At 41.9% G+C, this 17900-nt stretch overlaps 1 protein-coding gene across 1 annotated transcript; it reads left to right on the plus strand.

Annotated features, from left to right (window-relative positions):
- The first annotated feature begins 2318 nt into the window (after positions 1 to 2318).
- LOC134361872 (serpin B8) lies at positions 2319 to 16297 on the plus strand. The gene is made up of 7 exons (XM_063077042.1): positions 2319 to 2609; positions 8882 to 9059; positions 10114 to 10251; positions 11263 to 11380; positions 13123 to 13265; positions 14044 to 14196; positions 15802 to 16297. The coding sequence occupies exons 2-7, from the start codon at positions 8892 to 8894 to the stop codon at positions 16204 to 16206; spliced, it is 1125 nt and encodes a 374-aa protein (XP_062933112.1). The 5' UTR covers positions 2319 to 2609; positions 8882 to 8891; the 3' UTR covers positions 16207 to 16297.
- The last annotated feature ends 1603 nt before the right edge of the window (positions 16298 to 17900 follow it).

The raw sequence follows: 17900 nt of genomic DNA on the forward strand, positions 1-17900 counted from the left end.
TCATACTATAGTGTGAAAAGAAGAGGGCTTAGAATGGAAGAAAAGGAATCTGGAGACGAAGCAAAGGAGCCAGGAAAGAGGGTGCTCTGGAGAACCTGGAAAGGCCAAAGACAAAATGGCTAAAGGTGGCCAACAAATAAAATGAAATGAGATAAGGCCTGTGATATATCTTTTGACCATGGCAATTAGAAGGTGATTGGTGACCTTATCAGGAATCGTGTCAGAGAATGCTGGGGAGGAAGTCAAACTTCGGAGGAATGAAGAGTGAATCAGGTGAGAAAAAGACAACAGTTGATGTAAACATTTTTTTTTTTTTAAACTTGACTGTGAATGGAAGGATGAAAAAGCAACATGGTAGTTATAAAGTACAAAAAGTAAAGAAAGTGTGGTTTTAAAAAAAAATATGGGAAAGATTAAGCCTATTTATGAGATAAGAATAATTGAACAGAGTGAAGCAATTAGAGGTACAGGGGCAAAGGTAACTAATGGAGCCACGTCTTGGGAAGAAGGAGGTCTACTTCTTCCCTTAAAACAGAGGGGTAGAGATATGGTAGGTGCAGTGAAAGGGACAGTTGGCCACTACTCCACAGTGTGAGTAAAGAGGAATCCCTAGAGTTATATACATTTCAGACTGAGACCTTTCCTTCACCACCACCTGCCTAGAGACTGTGAGAACCAATTCCTTATGCTCTTTATCCTTTTCACATCCAGTCAAAGATGTGTCTGGGCCGAGGTTCCTGTAAGATTTTCTGGAGTAAGAACACTGAAAAGTTGAGGTCTAATATGAACCAGAGGTGGCAAAGATTGCTCTTCAAAATTGTTTCGTGTTGTTCTAAACCCAAGTGTCTGTGTCTATCACTGATTCCTACTTAGCCTTTCCAGTTCCTCTCTGGAAGCAGAACAGCGCAGACTTCGGAATGGCGGATACTTGGTTTTGAACTGCAACTTGGCTCTCTGAACTTCTGCACAGGCACTGAGAAGCAGCATTTCATAACAAATATAGTTGAGAGTAGCACCTTCATGTGCTTGCTTTCAGCATGGTAATGTAAGGAATGCCTATTACTGGATGGTATTACCATGATTTTAATTGACAACCACAATCTAGAACTTAAATAGTGGAACTTTTATAATACTTTGTCATAAGCAGCATGGCAGCCATCAATATCTTTTGAAAAACAATGAGGTTTGCTTATTATTTCATAGGAGAGTACAGAGGAGTTAGCTACATGTTTGCATGCATATATATATATATATATATATATATATACGCATATATATATATATATATATATACACGTATATATATATATTTTTCTTTTTAAAAAGTCTAGTAGTCTCCCAAATGTGCTGACCTTTTCTGTGATAAGTGGTTGTAAGTAGTAGAATACATAGCAAGTATTTTAGAAAAAAATGCAATCGATTGCCTTCCAGGTAAAGGTGCATCTTATCTACTAATGAGAAATTAACTGCTTTTTGAAAGAGTGTGGAGTGATCATTTTGAGAACACCTGTTTGGGTTTTTTTCCATAAGTACACGATTTTATTGTTGAAAAAAGAAGTTAAAACTCTCACACAGGGACACTTAAAATACCTGGAAATGTAAATTTTTAACCTGCATAAAATTCCTCTAAAAAGAATAGGTTTGGTGGGTTTCAAACTGTTAAAAATATAAAAAGTACATTTAAAAAAAAATGGTTTGCAAGAACAACTGGTTTTCAAGAGGATAAACAGATTCTTATTAGTTAGATTTCAACAAAAAATCTTTGCATTAGAACATGGAGGTAAGTACAACCAATGCTGCTTTTATTTTACTTAAATCAACTCATTTCCTGAGAAGCCTTTTTTTCCATGACAGCTGTCAATCCAAATTTGGAAATAAACTCAAAACCAAGTCTTTAAATTACTGTATTTGAAACCCTTCAACTAAGATTAAAAACAAACATTTTAACTCACATTGCTTTCAATAAATTTTTAGTTTTTGTGAGCACAAAAATGAGTGTATTTCTGAGAAAAAGGTTTTTCTTGCTCATTGTTTTAAAGTTCTGTATAGGTGTTTTATAACGTTCATAATATATTAGTATTTGGCACATAATCACATATAAATTCATAAGATCCATTGGGGATCCATGTCAACAACTGTGTTGGTGGGTGTCCAGCCAGTTTGGAAGCCGCTGACTTTAGCAACTTTAATCTCTGGTTTTCCTTTTAAATCTTCAGTCAAGTCCCTACTTGGAAACTGCTCTTGCATACACACAGCAAACACGAATACTGCACATACTAACCCAGGGAAAAAACCAGTCTCCTACTGGGCAAGCCTTCCACAACCACGCTCCAAGGACCAGGCACTAGCCCCCCATCTCTCTCATGCCACCAAGCCACCTGCAGAGGTCCCCGGCCTCAGGCTAGGGCAGGAGGATGCCGTGCGAGGCTCAGGCCCCTCCCAGGGTCCAGCCCTGGGTATTCGGAGTCAGAGATTGCAAGGCGTGTGCAATATGACTGCTCTGAGTCACCTTCCGGGAGCCTTGCCCGTGAACAAGGCGGACGCGAAGTATCCACAAAGCAGGAATAGCAGTAGCAGCAGCAACGGCGGCGGCGGCAGGAAACTCCCAGGTACCGGGCTGGGGAGGCACTCGGGCCCCAGGTTCCCACGGCGAATCCCTCTTCCCTAGAGCTTCGGTGGAGTGCGAGAGAGAGGAAGGGGTGCGAGGAGGGCCAGGGGCGGGAACGACAGGGAGGAAAAGGAGGAGAGAAACTAGGGGAAGGTGGCGGGAGGGAATCGGGAGGGAGGGCTGCGGGGTCGCCCCGGCCCCAGTTGCTCATGACCCCGCCCCGTCCCCCGCGCTGCCCGGGCCCCTCCGGCGTGTGCAGCCGCGGGCGGGGGCTGGGAGCGGAGCAGGAGGCGGCGCGCAGACCCACCGGCGCCGGAGTTGCACGCCCGTTTTCCCGGCCACGCCCTGCGCACGCCGCCCCGCGATTGGCTGGCTGCGGGGGCGTGGCCGCGGACCCGCCCACGGCTTGCGCGCTCAGCAGGGCTGGGCGCAGGGAGAGGTAGGGGAGGAGCCGCGGCTGCAGACGGAGGGCGCGGCGCGCCTCGCTGGAATCCCTAGAATCCCTGTCGAGGCTTGACGAGCTGCAGGGAGGTGCTGGGTCGGGTTACCCCAGCGCAGACGCCCGTCTCCTCCGCCACACAGCTTATCGCCTGTAACGCCCTCCTTCCTCCTTCCCTTCCTCCCTCCCTCCCTTCCTTCCTGTATCCTCCATCTTTTCTTCTTCATTGGCTGCTTCTCCCTAAGCTTGAACAAACCAACCAACCAACCCTTCTTCACCGGCCTCCCCCTGCTGCCGCATCCGCAGTAGTTATTTCAGTCGTTTCCATCAACCCCGCACTTCCCAGATACTCCTGGGAGGAATAGGCCCTCTAGCTCCTGCCCCGCTCCTGTGCTGAGGTGGAACAACCCCAGCCAGGGCTGCCCTCCTGCTCCCCTCCTCCAGCGTCCCTGCTGCACGCTGTGTGTAGACGACGCTGTCTTCCCCAGGTCCCACAGATGGCACCCTCCAGTTCTCTCTGCACAATATATCCCTGGTTGCTGGGTTGCAGTCCTTTTTTACCTTCCTTGTACTACCTGCAAATACTGAAATTCCCCAGAATTAGGTAAATTTTTTCTCTTGTTCCTCCACTATATGCCGAGTAATTTCATCCATTCACATGGAATCTCCTGAGTTCAGGTTGCTGGTGGCCCAATCTCTGGCTCTAGAACTTGTGCTCATCTCTACCTACATTTATGAAGGGCCCTTGGCTGTCTTTGTTACAGGTTCAGTCGGTATGGGAGGTTCCACACATTTCAAATGGAATGTATCACCTTCCCCATTCCAAGCCAGCTCCTCATAGAAACTTCCTTTGGTTCATGACCCACCCTATGTATGAATTTAGCTAGAAGCCTCAGGATGATCCCTGGCCCCTCCTACTCTCTGTCCCTGCTGGAGCAGTCACTCTGCCTGGCAAGTCCGTCTCCCACTTCTCTGGCAGACCTTTCCTCTGCAATCAGCAGTCACTGGTCCATGGCAGTGGTCCACCAGCAGGCTCCCCAGCCTCTTTCCACCCCAAATGGTGAGCCACGTCATTTTTTTAAAACCCCAACCTACTCATAGAAGATATTTGTTAAAAACCATGTATTGCCTTACAGACCATGGCTCAAGTTCAAACTCCTAAACCTGGCATAATGGCCTATCCTCTCTCAATACCACATCTCTCACAGACCCACTCCCCTAGGCCCCACACAAACCGTGTCCTTCCTGCAATATTTTTTACACCTCCCGATCCCTTGGCCTAAAATTCACCTTTTCACTGCCTGCAGAACACCTGTCCAGACTTTTACAGCCAGCTTCTCTGGAAAATCTTCCCAAGATTCTATAGAGTTTGTTCTGCTTTTTTGTGGGCTTTCTCAGAACATATCTGGCTTGAAACCAGGCATTTCTGTATGTCTGTCTCCCCTAGGGTGTGAGCTCCTGGTCAGAAATTGTGGCATTTATTTTTCATTTTCTTCTCTCAAAACATGTAAGGAAAGTTCTACATAGATGCTTTTGAATACATTCACTTGTGGATGTATATATGGGGAGGGGGGAGTGGAGCAGGGAGTTCATAGGCATTCCAAGTCCCAGGAAGGAGAATGATGTCACATAACTTAGAAGCAGATTCTGTCACTTTATCTGTGAAGTCTATGGACAGTATTTAATGTCACTGTCCTTGTTTGTTCATCTTTAAAAGGAATATAGTTTAATGCCAATTCATTTTATTGACTAGAAGTCAAAACTTTCCATTACTGTGTTTTGATGACACAATCTAATTGTGGTGTTGGCACCTAAAGTATTCTTTTGTATTATATGAAAATTAATTACTTTTTAGACTTACTGAACAAGGTTCATTTGGTTTAATGTTCCAACCCTTTCAAAATCTTTAATGTACAAATGAATTGGAGCACCAGGAAAACAGGGCGAAGGAGTCTTTCTGTCACCTGTTTCCCACCTCTGCCTTACTGTGGCAGGAGCAGGGCACGCCCTGGAGGTGCATTCGTTTGAGTGACTGTGTTTGTGTTATTGTAATGCAAGAGGTGTTGATGGGAAATACCATGCATCTGATGTTGAAAAGGAATGGAGGTGCGGAAATAAGAAGAAAGAGGAAAGATGGAAGAAACCAGAAGTAGGAGTTTGTATTTAAAAGTGGTTAAAATGTAAAGTTGAGATTGATGCAGTAGGGCAATTCATTACTTTGCCTGTTCAAATGGGAGGATAGAACACACACACACGCACATGCGCGCGCACACACACACACACACACACACACACACACACACACACCCCAACCTAAGTTCATGCCTGTCTCACCCTAAGACCATACCTGTTATGCTAAGTAAGATAGGATCAAATACAAATTTGTATTTTTCTCTGTCATACCTCTCCTTCTTTAGGTTTCTTTGGTGCCACCTTCTGGTGGGCCCAGTTGTGCAAGTTTGAATTTCCTTCCTGGCTCCTAATTTCTGAAATGTCCTCAAGTGTAAAGTGAGTGTGTGGAACCAGAGGTGGCCTAGAGGCAGGCTGGACTTTGCTCTGCAGGGGACTTGCCCCTGGCAGACACATCGGCTTCCAACATCTGCAGCCCTCAGCATAAACTCTTCAGAGGCTTTATGATGTGAGCACAGTGAGAAGAACTTCAACGTGTGTTCTATAATAAATGACCCATTAAGTATAGAGTGCTGTTGTGCAAACTATGCCACTATTATATGTTATTGGTTGGCATTTTAAAGTATTTATTTCAAACTTTAAAAGATTTTCACTGGGTTAGGCTGTTGTTCTGTATTTAGAATATTGCCTTTACACTTTTTAAAAAACAAATAACTTAAAAAAATCAGAAAAACACCCCGTTTAAAAAATATCTTAGGAGGAAGCTTTAAACAAAACATTTAACAACGAAGGTGCTCTTGTGGACATAGTTCTTCCTCCCCGTCTCCCAGGCCCACCTGTTCCGCTCCCCTTTTTATGGCCCTGATAGACCCAGAAGACCACCCAATCCTCCCCTAATGGAATACATTTTCAGAACAGCTGTATCAGGCATGTTGTAATCCACTGGGAAACTGGAAGAAGAAAGATCATATGAGAATCCATTTGTTTATGGAAATGAAAAAATGCAAAATGATTCTTACCTATGGGCAGAGCTTCTAATACTTTTTGTTTTATTTATTTGCTAATTTTTCAAACTTCAACATATTTTTCTTGACTAGCTTTAAGATTTTTGAGTTAGAATATAAATGCATATAAAAAAGAAAGGGTAGCACAATAGAAAAAAATAGCTTGTAATGTCATGGGATTATGGGCAATGATTTGTCCTTTTACTTCCTAAAATGTCCTCAATTGTAAGAGCAAAGAGACCCAGGAAAACTATAATGAATTGATAAACTTTAATATTTTATGGAATAATAGCCCAGGTTTCTACAAGTTTTAATAGAAAAATTGATTTATGCAGGAATTATAATAAGTTGTAATAACTTTCTACCACTTATAGCAAAGTGCCTCCTGAGGTTAGGCACTTATTGTGCAGACACTGGGAGACAGGGGTGCTATCTTCCTTAATGATCACATTTCAAAGGGATGGCCCTCAGGTTCTTGAGAAAGATAGTCCTGGGGTATAAAACCAGCAAGAGTCCTTTTTTTTAAAAAATCTTTTTATTTTATTGTAAGCCGACAATTTTTAATTGTATGTATTTATGGGGTATACAATGATGTTATAATTTATGAATACAATGTGGAATAATTAAATCAAGCTAATTAACATATTCATCACCTCAAGTACTTTTTGTGGTGAGAACATTTAAAATTTACTCTCAATGATTTTGAAATGTACAAAACACTATTATTAACTATATTCACCATGCTGTGCAGCAGAACTCAAAAAACAAACAAAAAAACACTTATTCCTCCGTCTAACTGAAATTTTGTTCCTTTGACCATTACTTTCCCATTCCCCATCCCCAGCCTCTGTAAACACTGGTCTACTCTCTGCTTTTATGAGTTCCATTGTTTTAGATTCCACATATAAGTGAGAACATGAGGTGTTTGTTTGTCTTTCTGTGCCTGCCTTATTTCACTTAACATAATGATCTCCAGTGCGATCCATGCTGTTGCAAATAACAGAATTCCTTCTTTTTTATGGCTGAATAGTATTCCATTGTGTATATATACCACATTTTCTTTATCCATTTGTCTGTTGAAGGACTCTTAAGTTAATTCCATACTTTGGCTATTATGAATAATGCTGCAATGAACATGGGAGTTCAGTTATCTCCTTGACAAAATGATTTCAAGTCTTTTACATAAATACCCAGAAGTAGGATTGTTAGATCATATGATAGTTCTATTTTAATTTTTTGAGGAACCTTCATACTATTTTTCCTAATCGCTGTACCAATTTACATTTCCACCAACAGTGTACAAGATTTCCCTTTTCTCCACAGGCAAAAGGATTTTTAAAAGACTTGCAGCTCCAAGTGGCAGATAGAGAATTTACAATGAACAAGTTTTCTAAAGTAAATGCTTTAAGAAAAGGGAGGTCAGGGCCTAGAGTCAGGAAGAGGCTTGTTTATTTATTTAGTCACATTTAGTTTGACTAAAGTTCATTAAATCTTAGGGGAACGTTAAGGCTGTCTTGGCCAGTATGGATACCAAATAAATGCATTTAATTCAAGGTGTTTTCCTGATGACTTGAGAATTAGGCTTAGTATTTTATATCCATGCCCATGGGCTCCTTTGCAGCTTCCTGGCAAACATAGTTCCAGCACCTCTTGTGTACAATGGTGTATCTTTCTGGAGTCACCCTGATTCAAAGTGAATTTTTTTGTCTTCCAAGTAGCCCATATTTTAGGTCAGACTAACCCAAACAAACCCTCCAGATTTGGTGAAATCTATCCATCCATTTTCACATAAGGCCAGAAATGCAGTTTTTATTTACAAAGAATTATTTATAATCCTTAGAACATTTTTTATAAATTATGTTAGAGACACCAAACTGAAAGAGAACTAGTACAATAGAGAGATTTTTTGTAATGGGTAAGAATTCTGGCTCTGGAATCAAACTGTGGGTTCCAGTCATTAATGACTACCTGAGAGATCCTGGAATGAGCTCAGTCTTCTCATCCCTAAAGTGGGGTAAAAACTACTGACCTTGATGTGTAGTTTTTGTTGGGGTTAAATGAGATGATCCACGGGAAGTGCTGAGAATGGTGCCTTGCTGAGAGTAGAACCAGTCACGGGCAATGGGATTGGCTGTTTTGAGAATCAACCATTGTTTTTGTTTCCTATTGATGTTGTCTCACCTTGCCAAAAAATTTAGTTGCTGAAAACAACACAACTTGATAATCTTACAATTCTGGAGATCTTAAGTCCAAAACAGAACAGCATTTTGGTGCGTTTTTTTCTGAAGAATCTAGGGGAGAATGTGTTTCCTCATCTTTTCCAGCTTCCAGAGGCAGCCACATTCCTTGGTCAGAGGCCCCACATCACCGTGACCTCTGCTTCTGCTGTCACAGCTTCTTCTCCATCTCTGACCCTCCTGCTTCCCTCTAACAAGGACCCTTGTGATTCCGTTAGACCCACCCAGGTGATCCAAGATAATTGTCAGCTCTCAAACTCCTTAATTTAATCACATTTGCAAAGTCCCCATTGCCAGGTAAGATAAGGTAGTTACCGAGTTTCAGAGATTAGGAGTGGTTGTCTTTGGGGATGCAGTCATTCCACCTACCACACCCGGTGTCCACTGATGGGCGGGGTTCTAATGACTTCACGACCATAGGAGGGCATGGTTAATGTGCTTCTGTATTGTGCCTCTGATCCAGACCTTCCCTGATGGATGATCTTTGTGAAGCAAATGGCACTTTTGCCATCAGCTTATTAAAAATATTGAGTGAAAAGGACAAGTCAAGAAACGTGTGTTTTTCTCCCCTGAGCATCTCCTCTGCCCTGGCCATGGTCTTTATGGGGGCAAAAGGAAACACCGCTGCCCAGATGTCCCAGGTACGTGCACCTGTTGCAAAGGAAGGACACCAAACAGCATGTTTTCTTTGCGCTTCCACAGAGCTGGCCTTTCTATGCTTTCACACCAGCGGGTGAAACCCAGTGTGGTTGGCAGGTGGGAGTAGGGGCACTGTGGCAGTGGAGAAAGGTGCATTGTATAGGACAGGTCACCTCCTCTAGTGTTTATGGGGGATATCAAGTCATCAAGTTATTTTCTCTAGATAAAATCATCAATACATTCAGGCATAATTGCATCTTTGATAAGTAAGATAAATTTTAACTCTGCTGCACAAAACAGAAAAATTCAACCTTGTTAAATTTTAACCTTTTGCTAACATTATATTTAAAGAGAAATGCAGCTGTGTAAATGGACTTTTGGTTAAATGGGTTATTTTTAGTGTATGATTATACACAAGTGGTAGAAGAATGCAATACAAGTGTGGACCTATATCTTCTGGAGTTATTGAGAGGGAATGCATAATCTGATTGATCTAGAATGGTTATGTATAACCTTATTTACATATGAGATAGTGGGTAATACTTCAAGGACATTTCTTCAACCATCTGGTGAAAGTGTCCCAGAAAATTGCCATATGGACATTATTTTGCCACTAATGTCAGGAATATATGGACGATGCCCTAAAGTGCATTGAGGGACCCCAGTGGAGATCCTCTGTGGTTGTTTCTTTGCACTCACTAAGCACATTCTTAGTGGGGTTCTTGTGGGGGTTAGGGAGTGGAGATTTTGTCTTCCTGGGGACCCTTGGCTGGAGAGTTTTAGTACTCCTAATGGAGAGGTGCTGCCAGCATCTAGTGGGTAGAAGCCAGGGATGCTGCTAAACATCCTACAGTGCACAGGACAGCCCCACAACAAAGAATTATCCAGCCCAAAATGTCAATAGTGTCAAGGTTGAGAAACACTGTGCTAGACATTTAAACCAAACTTCTCTTAAGATAGGATCCTGTGTGATGTTCAGTAAAGAGATTTGTTTGGAGATAGGTATTTGGGGGAGTTTAACAACAACATTCAAAGTCGCTGTTGTTTTATTGCCAGGCACTTTGTTTGAATGACTACAGAGATATTCACCAAGGTTTCCAGTCACTTCTTGCTGAGGTGAACAAAACTGGAACTCAATACTTGCTTAGAACTGCCAACAGACTCTTTGGAGAAAAAACGTGCGAATTCCTTTCAGTAAGTAGTACTCACATATAAATGAAAAAGAAATTGAAAATAAGATAGAAACTACAGAAGAGCAGAGAATAAAGGGTAACTCTACTGCCTTAAAAATGTGCTTAGGAGTACACTTCTGCAATTACAGTTTTGAATTTAAGGATTGCTTCTGAATTGTGTCTGTTTAAAATAGTTTCTGATACATCCCTGCCTGGTGTCAAGGTCAATGCATCCATCCTCCTGCACCCAGAGCCACCTTTCCCTCTTGATTCCCTGTTCCTGAGTGACCACATCATCCAAAGTGCTATACAGAGCTCCTCCCTAATCCCACCTTGGAATGGTTCCTGCTGAGACACATACACACATGCACACACATGTTTACACACTCACACTTTAATGCATGCTCATTTGCCCTCACACCGTGATCCAGGCTTATTGCGCACTACTTCTGGAGAACCTTCCTTGCTCAATATTCTCGCGGCTGACCATAATGACCCAGATCAACAAATGCTGTTTCCTTCTTTGTCCACCTGTAGATCTGTATGATTTCCTGACAACCTTGTTCCACTATGGAGCCTGTCAGTCATTCAACAGATATGTTTCAGACATCGGTTGGTGCTGGTGATACAAAAATGAGTAAAAGAGAGTTAGACTGTCTAGTGGGGAAACAGAAAATCAAAGTCAATGCAGCGTGTTTGGCAGGGATGTTCCTGGGTTGTTTTGTGTATGGATGGTGACAGCCATAACATCTCATAAGCATCTCTGTGTGTGGGCTGTCTCTCCCATCAGGCTGTGGGCCATCTCATGTCAGAAGTCATGGCTTCACCCTGGTGTCAAGCTCCTAGCTCAGTGCCAGGCACAGAGTAGGTGGTCCATACATTTTTGTCAATTGTATGAGTGCATCTTAAAGTGCAGTATGATCTGTACAAGCATTTATGGTAGGAACATGTTAAGAGGAAAAAAAAACAAATGTTTTCTCAGTTGTGGGAACCTTTGCCAAATAAGGCCAAACTCAGTATTTTGTGTTTGTAGACCTTTAAGGAATCCTGCCAGAAGTTCTATCAAGCAGAGCTGGAGGAGCTGTCCTTTGCTAAAGATACTGAAGAATGTCGGAAACACATAAATGCCTGGGTGACCGAAAGGACGGAAGGTAATGTCAGTGGACTCAGAGTTACGATGGAAAGAGGTTGAGATTGGCATTGGCCGGGTCAGGACCTGCACAGTGTTACCTCAGTGACTGGTTACCAGAGGCCTGTTTGTGTGTATTTGCTGGATTTCAGGCCAGCAACTCAATTATGTTATTTCTTTTGGGCTTATCAGATCACAAAGTAGTGATTTTAAAAAAGATACTTAAACCCGATATTAGAATCTCAGACCTCCTCCTCTCTGGACTATGCTGGAAATCCCCCCCCCCATGCCTCCTCTTTGTGGCCCTGCTTATCTTCTATCTGAGGGACCCTTGCCATGATCTGAGGCAGAATGACATTCAATTAGGTTGCAGCTTAGATGTGACAACATTTCATGTTATGCTGTTATCTTCTGTGGTGATGTGAATGGCTCACTTGTTACATCTACAGCCTTCTCTCTCCTTTTTAAGTTGGCTGCGGCTAAGCTTGCTTTCAGAGCATGAACTTTTCTGAACTTGCTCCAGAGTCTTGAGGTGCCGCTAACATGGACCTTTCAGGGTGCCCTGTCCAGACCACACTCTGTCCCATCAGAAATATTTCTGCCAGTTCTTGACTTGAGTACAGAGTAAAAGAAGGCATGCTTTTAAGCACCATAATTACCTAACAGGTAATTCAGATACTTCTAAAGAGTGGGGGAATTAAGTCACTTATTTCTTTAATGCCAACCTAGCACTCAGTGTTTCATTCATTCAGTCTTTATGGCATGTCCATTGTGTGTCAGGCAGAAGCAATCCATGACTATCCTGAAATCTAACAGTAAAGATAATTAGCATGGAAAGGAAAGAGTCTTCCCACGTTTTTATACATCATCTGTCCAGAGGTCTCTCATTCTTCAGTGGATCCAACAGTACAAAGTCATCCGAGGAACCTAGAAGTTTCTCCATACCTTGCCCTCTCCATATCCATCACCTCTCCTGCATGGCTGCTCACACTTTTCCTTCCTTTAGGATGACCACCCACATGTTTGCCCAGAATATTGGAGCTAAAGGAGACTGTGGGGATCACCTTGTCACCCCCTCAGTAGACAACTTGACTTGGGCCCTTCTATTCTATTCCCCTAATTTCTTTGCCACATTCGCCCCATTCAGGTAGCCTGTCTTTTCTAATTTAGGGACTGTGTTCCCCCATCCTTTGGAAGCCTCTCCTTATCTAAATGAGACTGGAAAATTGGCATAGAGCAGTGATCCTCAACAAGGGCTAATTTCGCCTTTCAGTTGACATTTGATAGTGGCTGAAGATATTTTTGGTTGTCACAATTAGGGGATGTGCTGCAGGCTAAATGTCCTACAATGCACAGGCAACCCCTGTAACAAAGAATTATCCAGTCTAACATGCCAATAGGGGCACAGTTGAGAAATTACAGTGCTAAGGTTGAGAGCCTTATTGTCAGAATCAAGGCTCTTGGGTTATTTTCTCAGCTCAGCCGCTTGCTACTTGTGTGAATTTTGGCAAAAAGTCAGGCAAATGCTCTGATCCTAAATTTCTACATTCATAAATCGAGAACAAAACCATAGTTGCTCTATCTACTTGTTGTCTGAGGACAAGTGGTGCACTGTGCATGAGCACACAATCCATCAGGTGGTCAGAAAGACAGGACTCCAACTGGGCTTTCAGTCAAGCCTCTGCTTTATATGTCAAGGTGGGTTTTGTAAAAGAATGCTATTTACTCCCAAGTAGCAATACACTCTTCTCATATTCTTTACAGGTAAAATATCAGAGGTGCTGGGTGCTGGGACAATTGATCCACTGACTAAGCTGGTCCTTGTGAATGCTATCTATTTCAAAGGAAAGTGGCATGAGCAATTTGACAGAAAGTACACAAGGGGAATGCCTTTTAAAACTAACCAGGTAGGGAAATATTTCTTTGATATACTACTACTTTCTTAAAGTACTAAGCTGGAAAAGATTATGAATGGAAAAAATAAATAATTTATCCCACCCTTTCTTGATTCTTAATCTATTTCTGGATGAATTGAATGCCCCTTGCCTATCTCTAATTGAAGGGAGGGTGGAGAGAAACTAAAATGATTTTTGTATTGATACTTTTGTTTTTCCAGCCTTGGTCAAATCCATCTTCAACCTCGGATCATATGATTTGGATTGGAGGAAAATTTCTTCTAAGCCTTGGAATTATGTTTTTTATTATGCAGTTACTATCTATATTTAGTAAGACATGTTTTTGTAATGTCAGTGGCAACTATGCCTATTTATTGCCTAAGTTTGAGGCTATGCAATTCTGAACACAAGAAAAAAAGTGTTAGCAGATGTTAAAGCTAACTTTAAAGATATTTTTTTAAAAAAATTATAAGGTCCCTGGGAGTCCTTCTCTATGAGTCTTCTCAAAAGAGCAAACTCAAATTTTCCAGAAATAATGTAGAGATTTATGTCCTTCTACATTCATCGGACTGTTCTCTCTCATCTGATAATGCCTGCTATGCTGGAATGATAGAACATGATATGCATATTCTATTCAATACTAAGATGTACTAATGAAGATTTTATATCTATCAATGTAAATGTGCAGAAATAATAATGTGTGAGAGTGGTTCTGCAAGTTAGACGTATCTTATTTTTAGTAAACTGCTCAGTTTTCTGTATTCTAACTTTATTTTTATGTTTTTATTAGGAGAAAAAGACAGTGCAGATGATGTTTAAGCAAGCTAAATTTAAAATGGGGTATGTAGATGAGGTGCACACGCATGTCCTGGAGCTGCCATACGCACAGGAGGAGCTGAGCATGGTTATTCTGCTTCCTGATGACAACACGGATCTCACCAAGGTAAGCCCTGGGCAATGAGTCTGCATGTCTGTGGATTTCAGTTGAGCTCATTTCAGAAGTCCATCCACCAGATGGTATTTGAGGAACTTCCAGTTTTGAATCATTACTAGTGCTGGATGAACCCTGCTGCATGTCTTTTGGTGAACATGTGTGTGCATTTCTATTGATTGTATATCTAGGAGTAGAAAAGTTTTGGTGAAGCTGAGAAGAGAGAGTTTCAAAAATACAAGAATGTATTTTTATTCTGAAGGGAAGGACTAGTAGAGGGCCCAATAATTATTGAACATAAGTCCTGGAAAAAGAGTAAAGATTATTTATCCAAAGAATGTTTATCAGACATTAATGTGCATATGAATCTTTTGGGGAACTTATTAAGATGTAGATTTTCATTTAGAGTAGTATGGCCTGAAATTCTGCATTTCTAGCAGGTAATGCTGATGGAGCTTATCCATGGACTACACTTTAATTAGCAGGGTCTACAGTACAGTTGGGGAATACACCTTAGACAGGAGGAGAGGAAAGTCTTCCTGTGACAGAAGAGGTACAGAGTCCAGGAAGTGATAAAGTAAATTTAGAAAGCAGAAGGTGCAGGAACAATGGTATGCTGTTAAACCAGCTCTCTGGGAAGTGGGGGGAGCCTTAATTTATAACTTTTACTGATTTCCATGGTGTAAATACTCCCATGGGGCTGAGTTCAGGCTACCAAGGGTTTAACAATTGATACAAACCAGCTCCAGCCTACCATGGCTCCAGTGCTGAGGGTGGGGCTGCCTGATTTCCTTGATTTCTCTATGGAATAAGAAAGCTATGAGCATAAGTCAAACATGAGATCTGTCATGGACACTCAAGAAAAAAGTAGAAGAATCAAGAAATAGAGCCAAAGTCAAAATGACTGTCACTGGAGAGAAGCACTCACCTGGGCTTTAGTTGGTAAAGGGAAGGGGAGATGCAAGTGGAAGTCCCCTCTCCCTCCTTTCTTTTCTCCTATGGATAAACAGAATGAGTGATGGGCTTTGGAGGATTTGAAACTAACTCTAGGATAGGCAGAGGGCAACCAAGGATGGCAGAGGCAACAGTCCTGCTGAATTCCCCACATCTGCTCCCCTCCCAGGAGCCACACCTCGCCTCCCTTCACTACCAGATGATACCAGATTTCCTCCTCTTTCACCCTGAAAGAGCAGCCCCATGATTTGAATGAGAATCAGAGTTCTGAGCCATGCTCTTTGTCTTTCTTTGTCATACAATCTTTCCACATCATAGCCATGTGTGTACTGCATCAATATTAAATGTAACCAATTGGTTAGAACTTTCTGAGCTGTTAAAAAATGCTTAACATTTGAAATGGATTTGGTGCCAATTGCTTTTATTAAAACTTTCTGCTTGTCTCAGGTGTGTTCTAGCACTTTCATTCCTGTATCCATAAGATAGGAAAAGATGAGAATTTGGAGGGAAATCTTGGTGTGTTTATAAGAAAAAATACCTGTAGATTGTCTTGGGCCAGAACTCAACATCCAGTTACATGTCATGGGGGGAGGGGTAATAAGCGGGTGGGTGGGCACCAGGCCATTGTCATCTAGATTTTAAGATTAAACTGTGTTATTCCAGGTGGAAAAAGTACTCACATATGACAAGTTCAGAGCCTGGACAGACCCAGAAAAGATGACGAAGAGTGAAGTTCAGGTTTTCCTTCCCAGATTTAAACTGGAGGAGAGTTATGACTTGGAGTCTTTCCTCCGAGGTTTAGGAATGATTGATGCTTTTGAGGAAGCTAAGGCTGACTTTTCTGGAATGTCAACTAAGAAGAACGTGCCCGTGTCCAAGGTCGCTCACAAGTGCTTCGTGGAGGTCAACGAAGAAGGAACAGAGGCGGCTGCAGCTACCGCAGTGGTCAGGAATGCCCGGTGCAGCCGGACAGAGCCAAGGTTTTGTGCAGACCACCCTTTTCTTTTCTTCATCAGGCACCACAAAACCAGCAGCTTCTTGTTCTGCGGCAGGTTCTCCTTTCCCTAAAGAGGTGTGGTTGCTGCACGTGCTCTCCTTTCCCTTCTGCCTACTTTGCCTTAATTAAAATTCTATCTTACCAAGTCAGTGCGGTGGTTTGAATGGGAAAATAAAATGTGCGTGCCTGGGTAGTGTGTGAATGTCTTTGCTGAGTGTTCCAGAGCCATGGAGAATAGCTGAGGCTTCAGATGTGTGAATCCTGGGGCTGAGAAGGTGACGCTTGTTCTGGAGTGTTTGGGGTACCTCTTAATAGTCTCTGCCCACACCTGCAGTCTTTGTGGGCATCTTTAGGAGCACGTCAAGGATTCACAGACAAGCCCTCCATATGCTCTTCTCTCCTGCAATGATCTCCAAGCTCTGCCCACAACCAATGCCAAGCTCATCGGGGGATGCCAGTGCTCAGGTCCCACAGCCAGAGGCGAACCCCACAGAGTAAACATGGCAGCCCCAGTGTCTCCCAAACAGTGGAGGTAGCATCTCTGCCTCGGTCAGGACCACACAGGCAGCCCTGCATGGCCCACATCCCACACAGCTGCCCGTCATACACACAGCTGCTCAGATCTTTCCACAGCCTCAGATTTAAGTCCAGAGGTTCAGCAACGACCTTCAGGACTGAGCTAGGGGGCAAATCTCAGAAACATGCCATGCCATCCTCTCCATTCTCTTTGCCTCTGAGACACACACAAAACCCCAAGGGAATCTTCACACCAAACAACTCTTGGAAACAGTGACCCGTCTGGTCAATGGTATATACTCAGACATGGCTCACGCACACCCCTTGCTTAAGGAAAGACCTCTCTACTTTATTATTTCCTGACTAAAAATGAATTTGTGTTGTGGCAGCAATTTGGAAACTAGAAAGTGTGCAAAGAAAATTTAAGTCACCAACAATTCCAACACTCAACAATCACTGCTGTTAAGAGAGATACATTCTTCCCTATTCTATGTATGCAAATATAAGCATTAGAATTTTAGCACACGTTAATCATATACTTCTGGAGCTTATTTCTACTCTTACCTGCTATAAAGCTTCCTCAAGATCTTTCCAGATCATCAATTTGATGTCCACTGTATGACTATATTTCTATAACTGAATCTATTTTTAGGTAGTTTGGGTAATTAAAATTATTTATATTATATATTATACTGTTTTGAATGTCTTAAATATTTGCTCACATCCTTAGTATTTTTTAAAAATTCCTGAAAATAGTACTGTGAGGATAAAAGTTGAGCACATTTTGAAACTTCTTCCAAATTGGTCTCCAGAAAATTATACTGGTTTACACTCCCACTTACATTACCATTTACACCAGCAGTTACACCACCACTAATTACTGCTTTTCTTCTTATTATTTTTTTAGTGAGTTGGACTGTGGTTTCTCCTGACTCTATTTTTGATTTAAAGTTAACAGTTACATCAACCATTCACATTACAGTTCTTAAAATTCACTATGCTAGAATATGTTCTCTATTACGCCACAATTATTTCAGGGACCAAATTTGTTTTTCAAAGCAGAATTGGCCAAAAATTAATCTACAGGACTGGAAAATGTGAGTTTTTATCTCATTTCCACCTCTAATTAAGAAAAATTTCACTTTATTGTACCTCAATAAATATAATTGACACAGAATAAACTTAACATGTTTAAAGTGTACAATTAAGTTTTGCCACATGTATATGCCCATGAAACAAACCATTAACA

Source organism: Cynocephalus volans, chromosome 13 (genome assembly GCF_027409185.1).
Source record: "Cynocephalus volans isolate mCynVol1 chromosome 13, mCynVol1.pri, whole genome shotgun sequence".
Lineage (NCBI taxonomy): Eukaryota > Metazoa > Chordata > Mammalia > Dermoptera > Cynocephalidae > Cynocephalus > Cynocephalus volans.

Excerpts from the sequence above, each read along its gene's own strand:
- LOC134361872 (XM_063077042.1), top strand. The coding sequence starts at position 8,892 with ATGGATGATCTTTGTGAAGCAAATGGCACTTTTGCCATCAGCTTATTA. Across the intron at positions 10,252-11,262 it reads AAACGTGCGAATTCCTTTCA|ACCTTTAAGGAATCCTGCCA; the intron begins GTAAGTAGTACT and ends TTGTGTTTGTAG. Across the intron at positions 11,381-13,122 it reads GGTGACCGAAAGGACGGAAG|GTAAAATATCAGAGGTGCTG; the intron begins GTAATGTCAGTG and ends TATTCTTTACAG.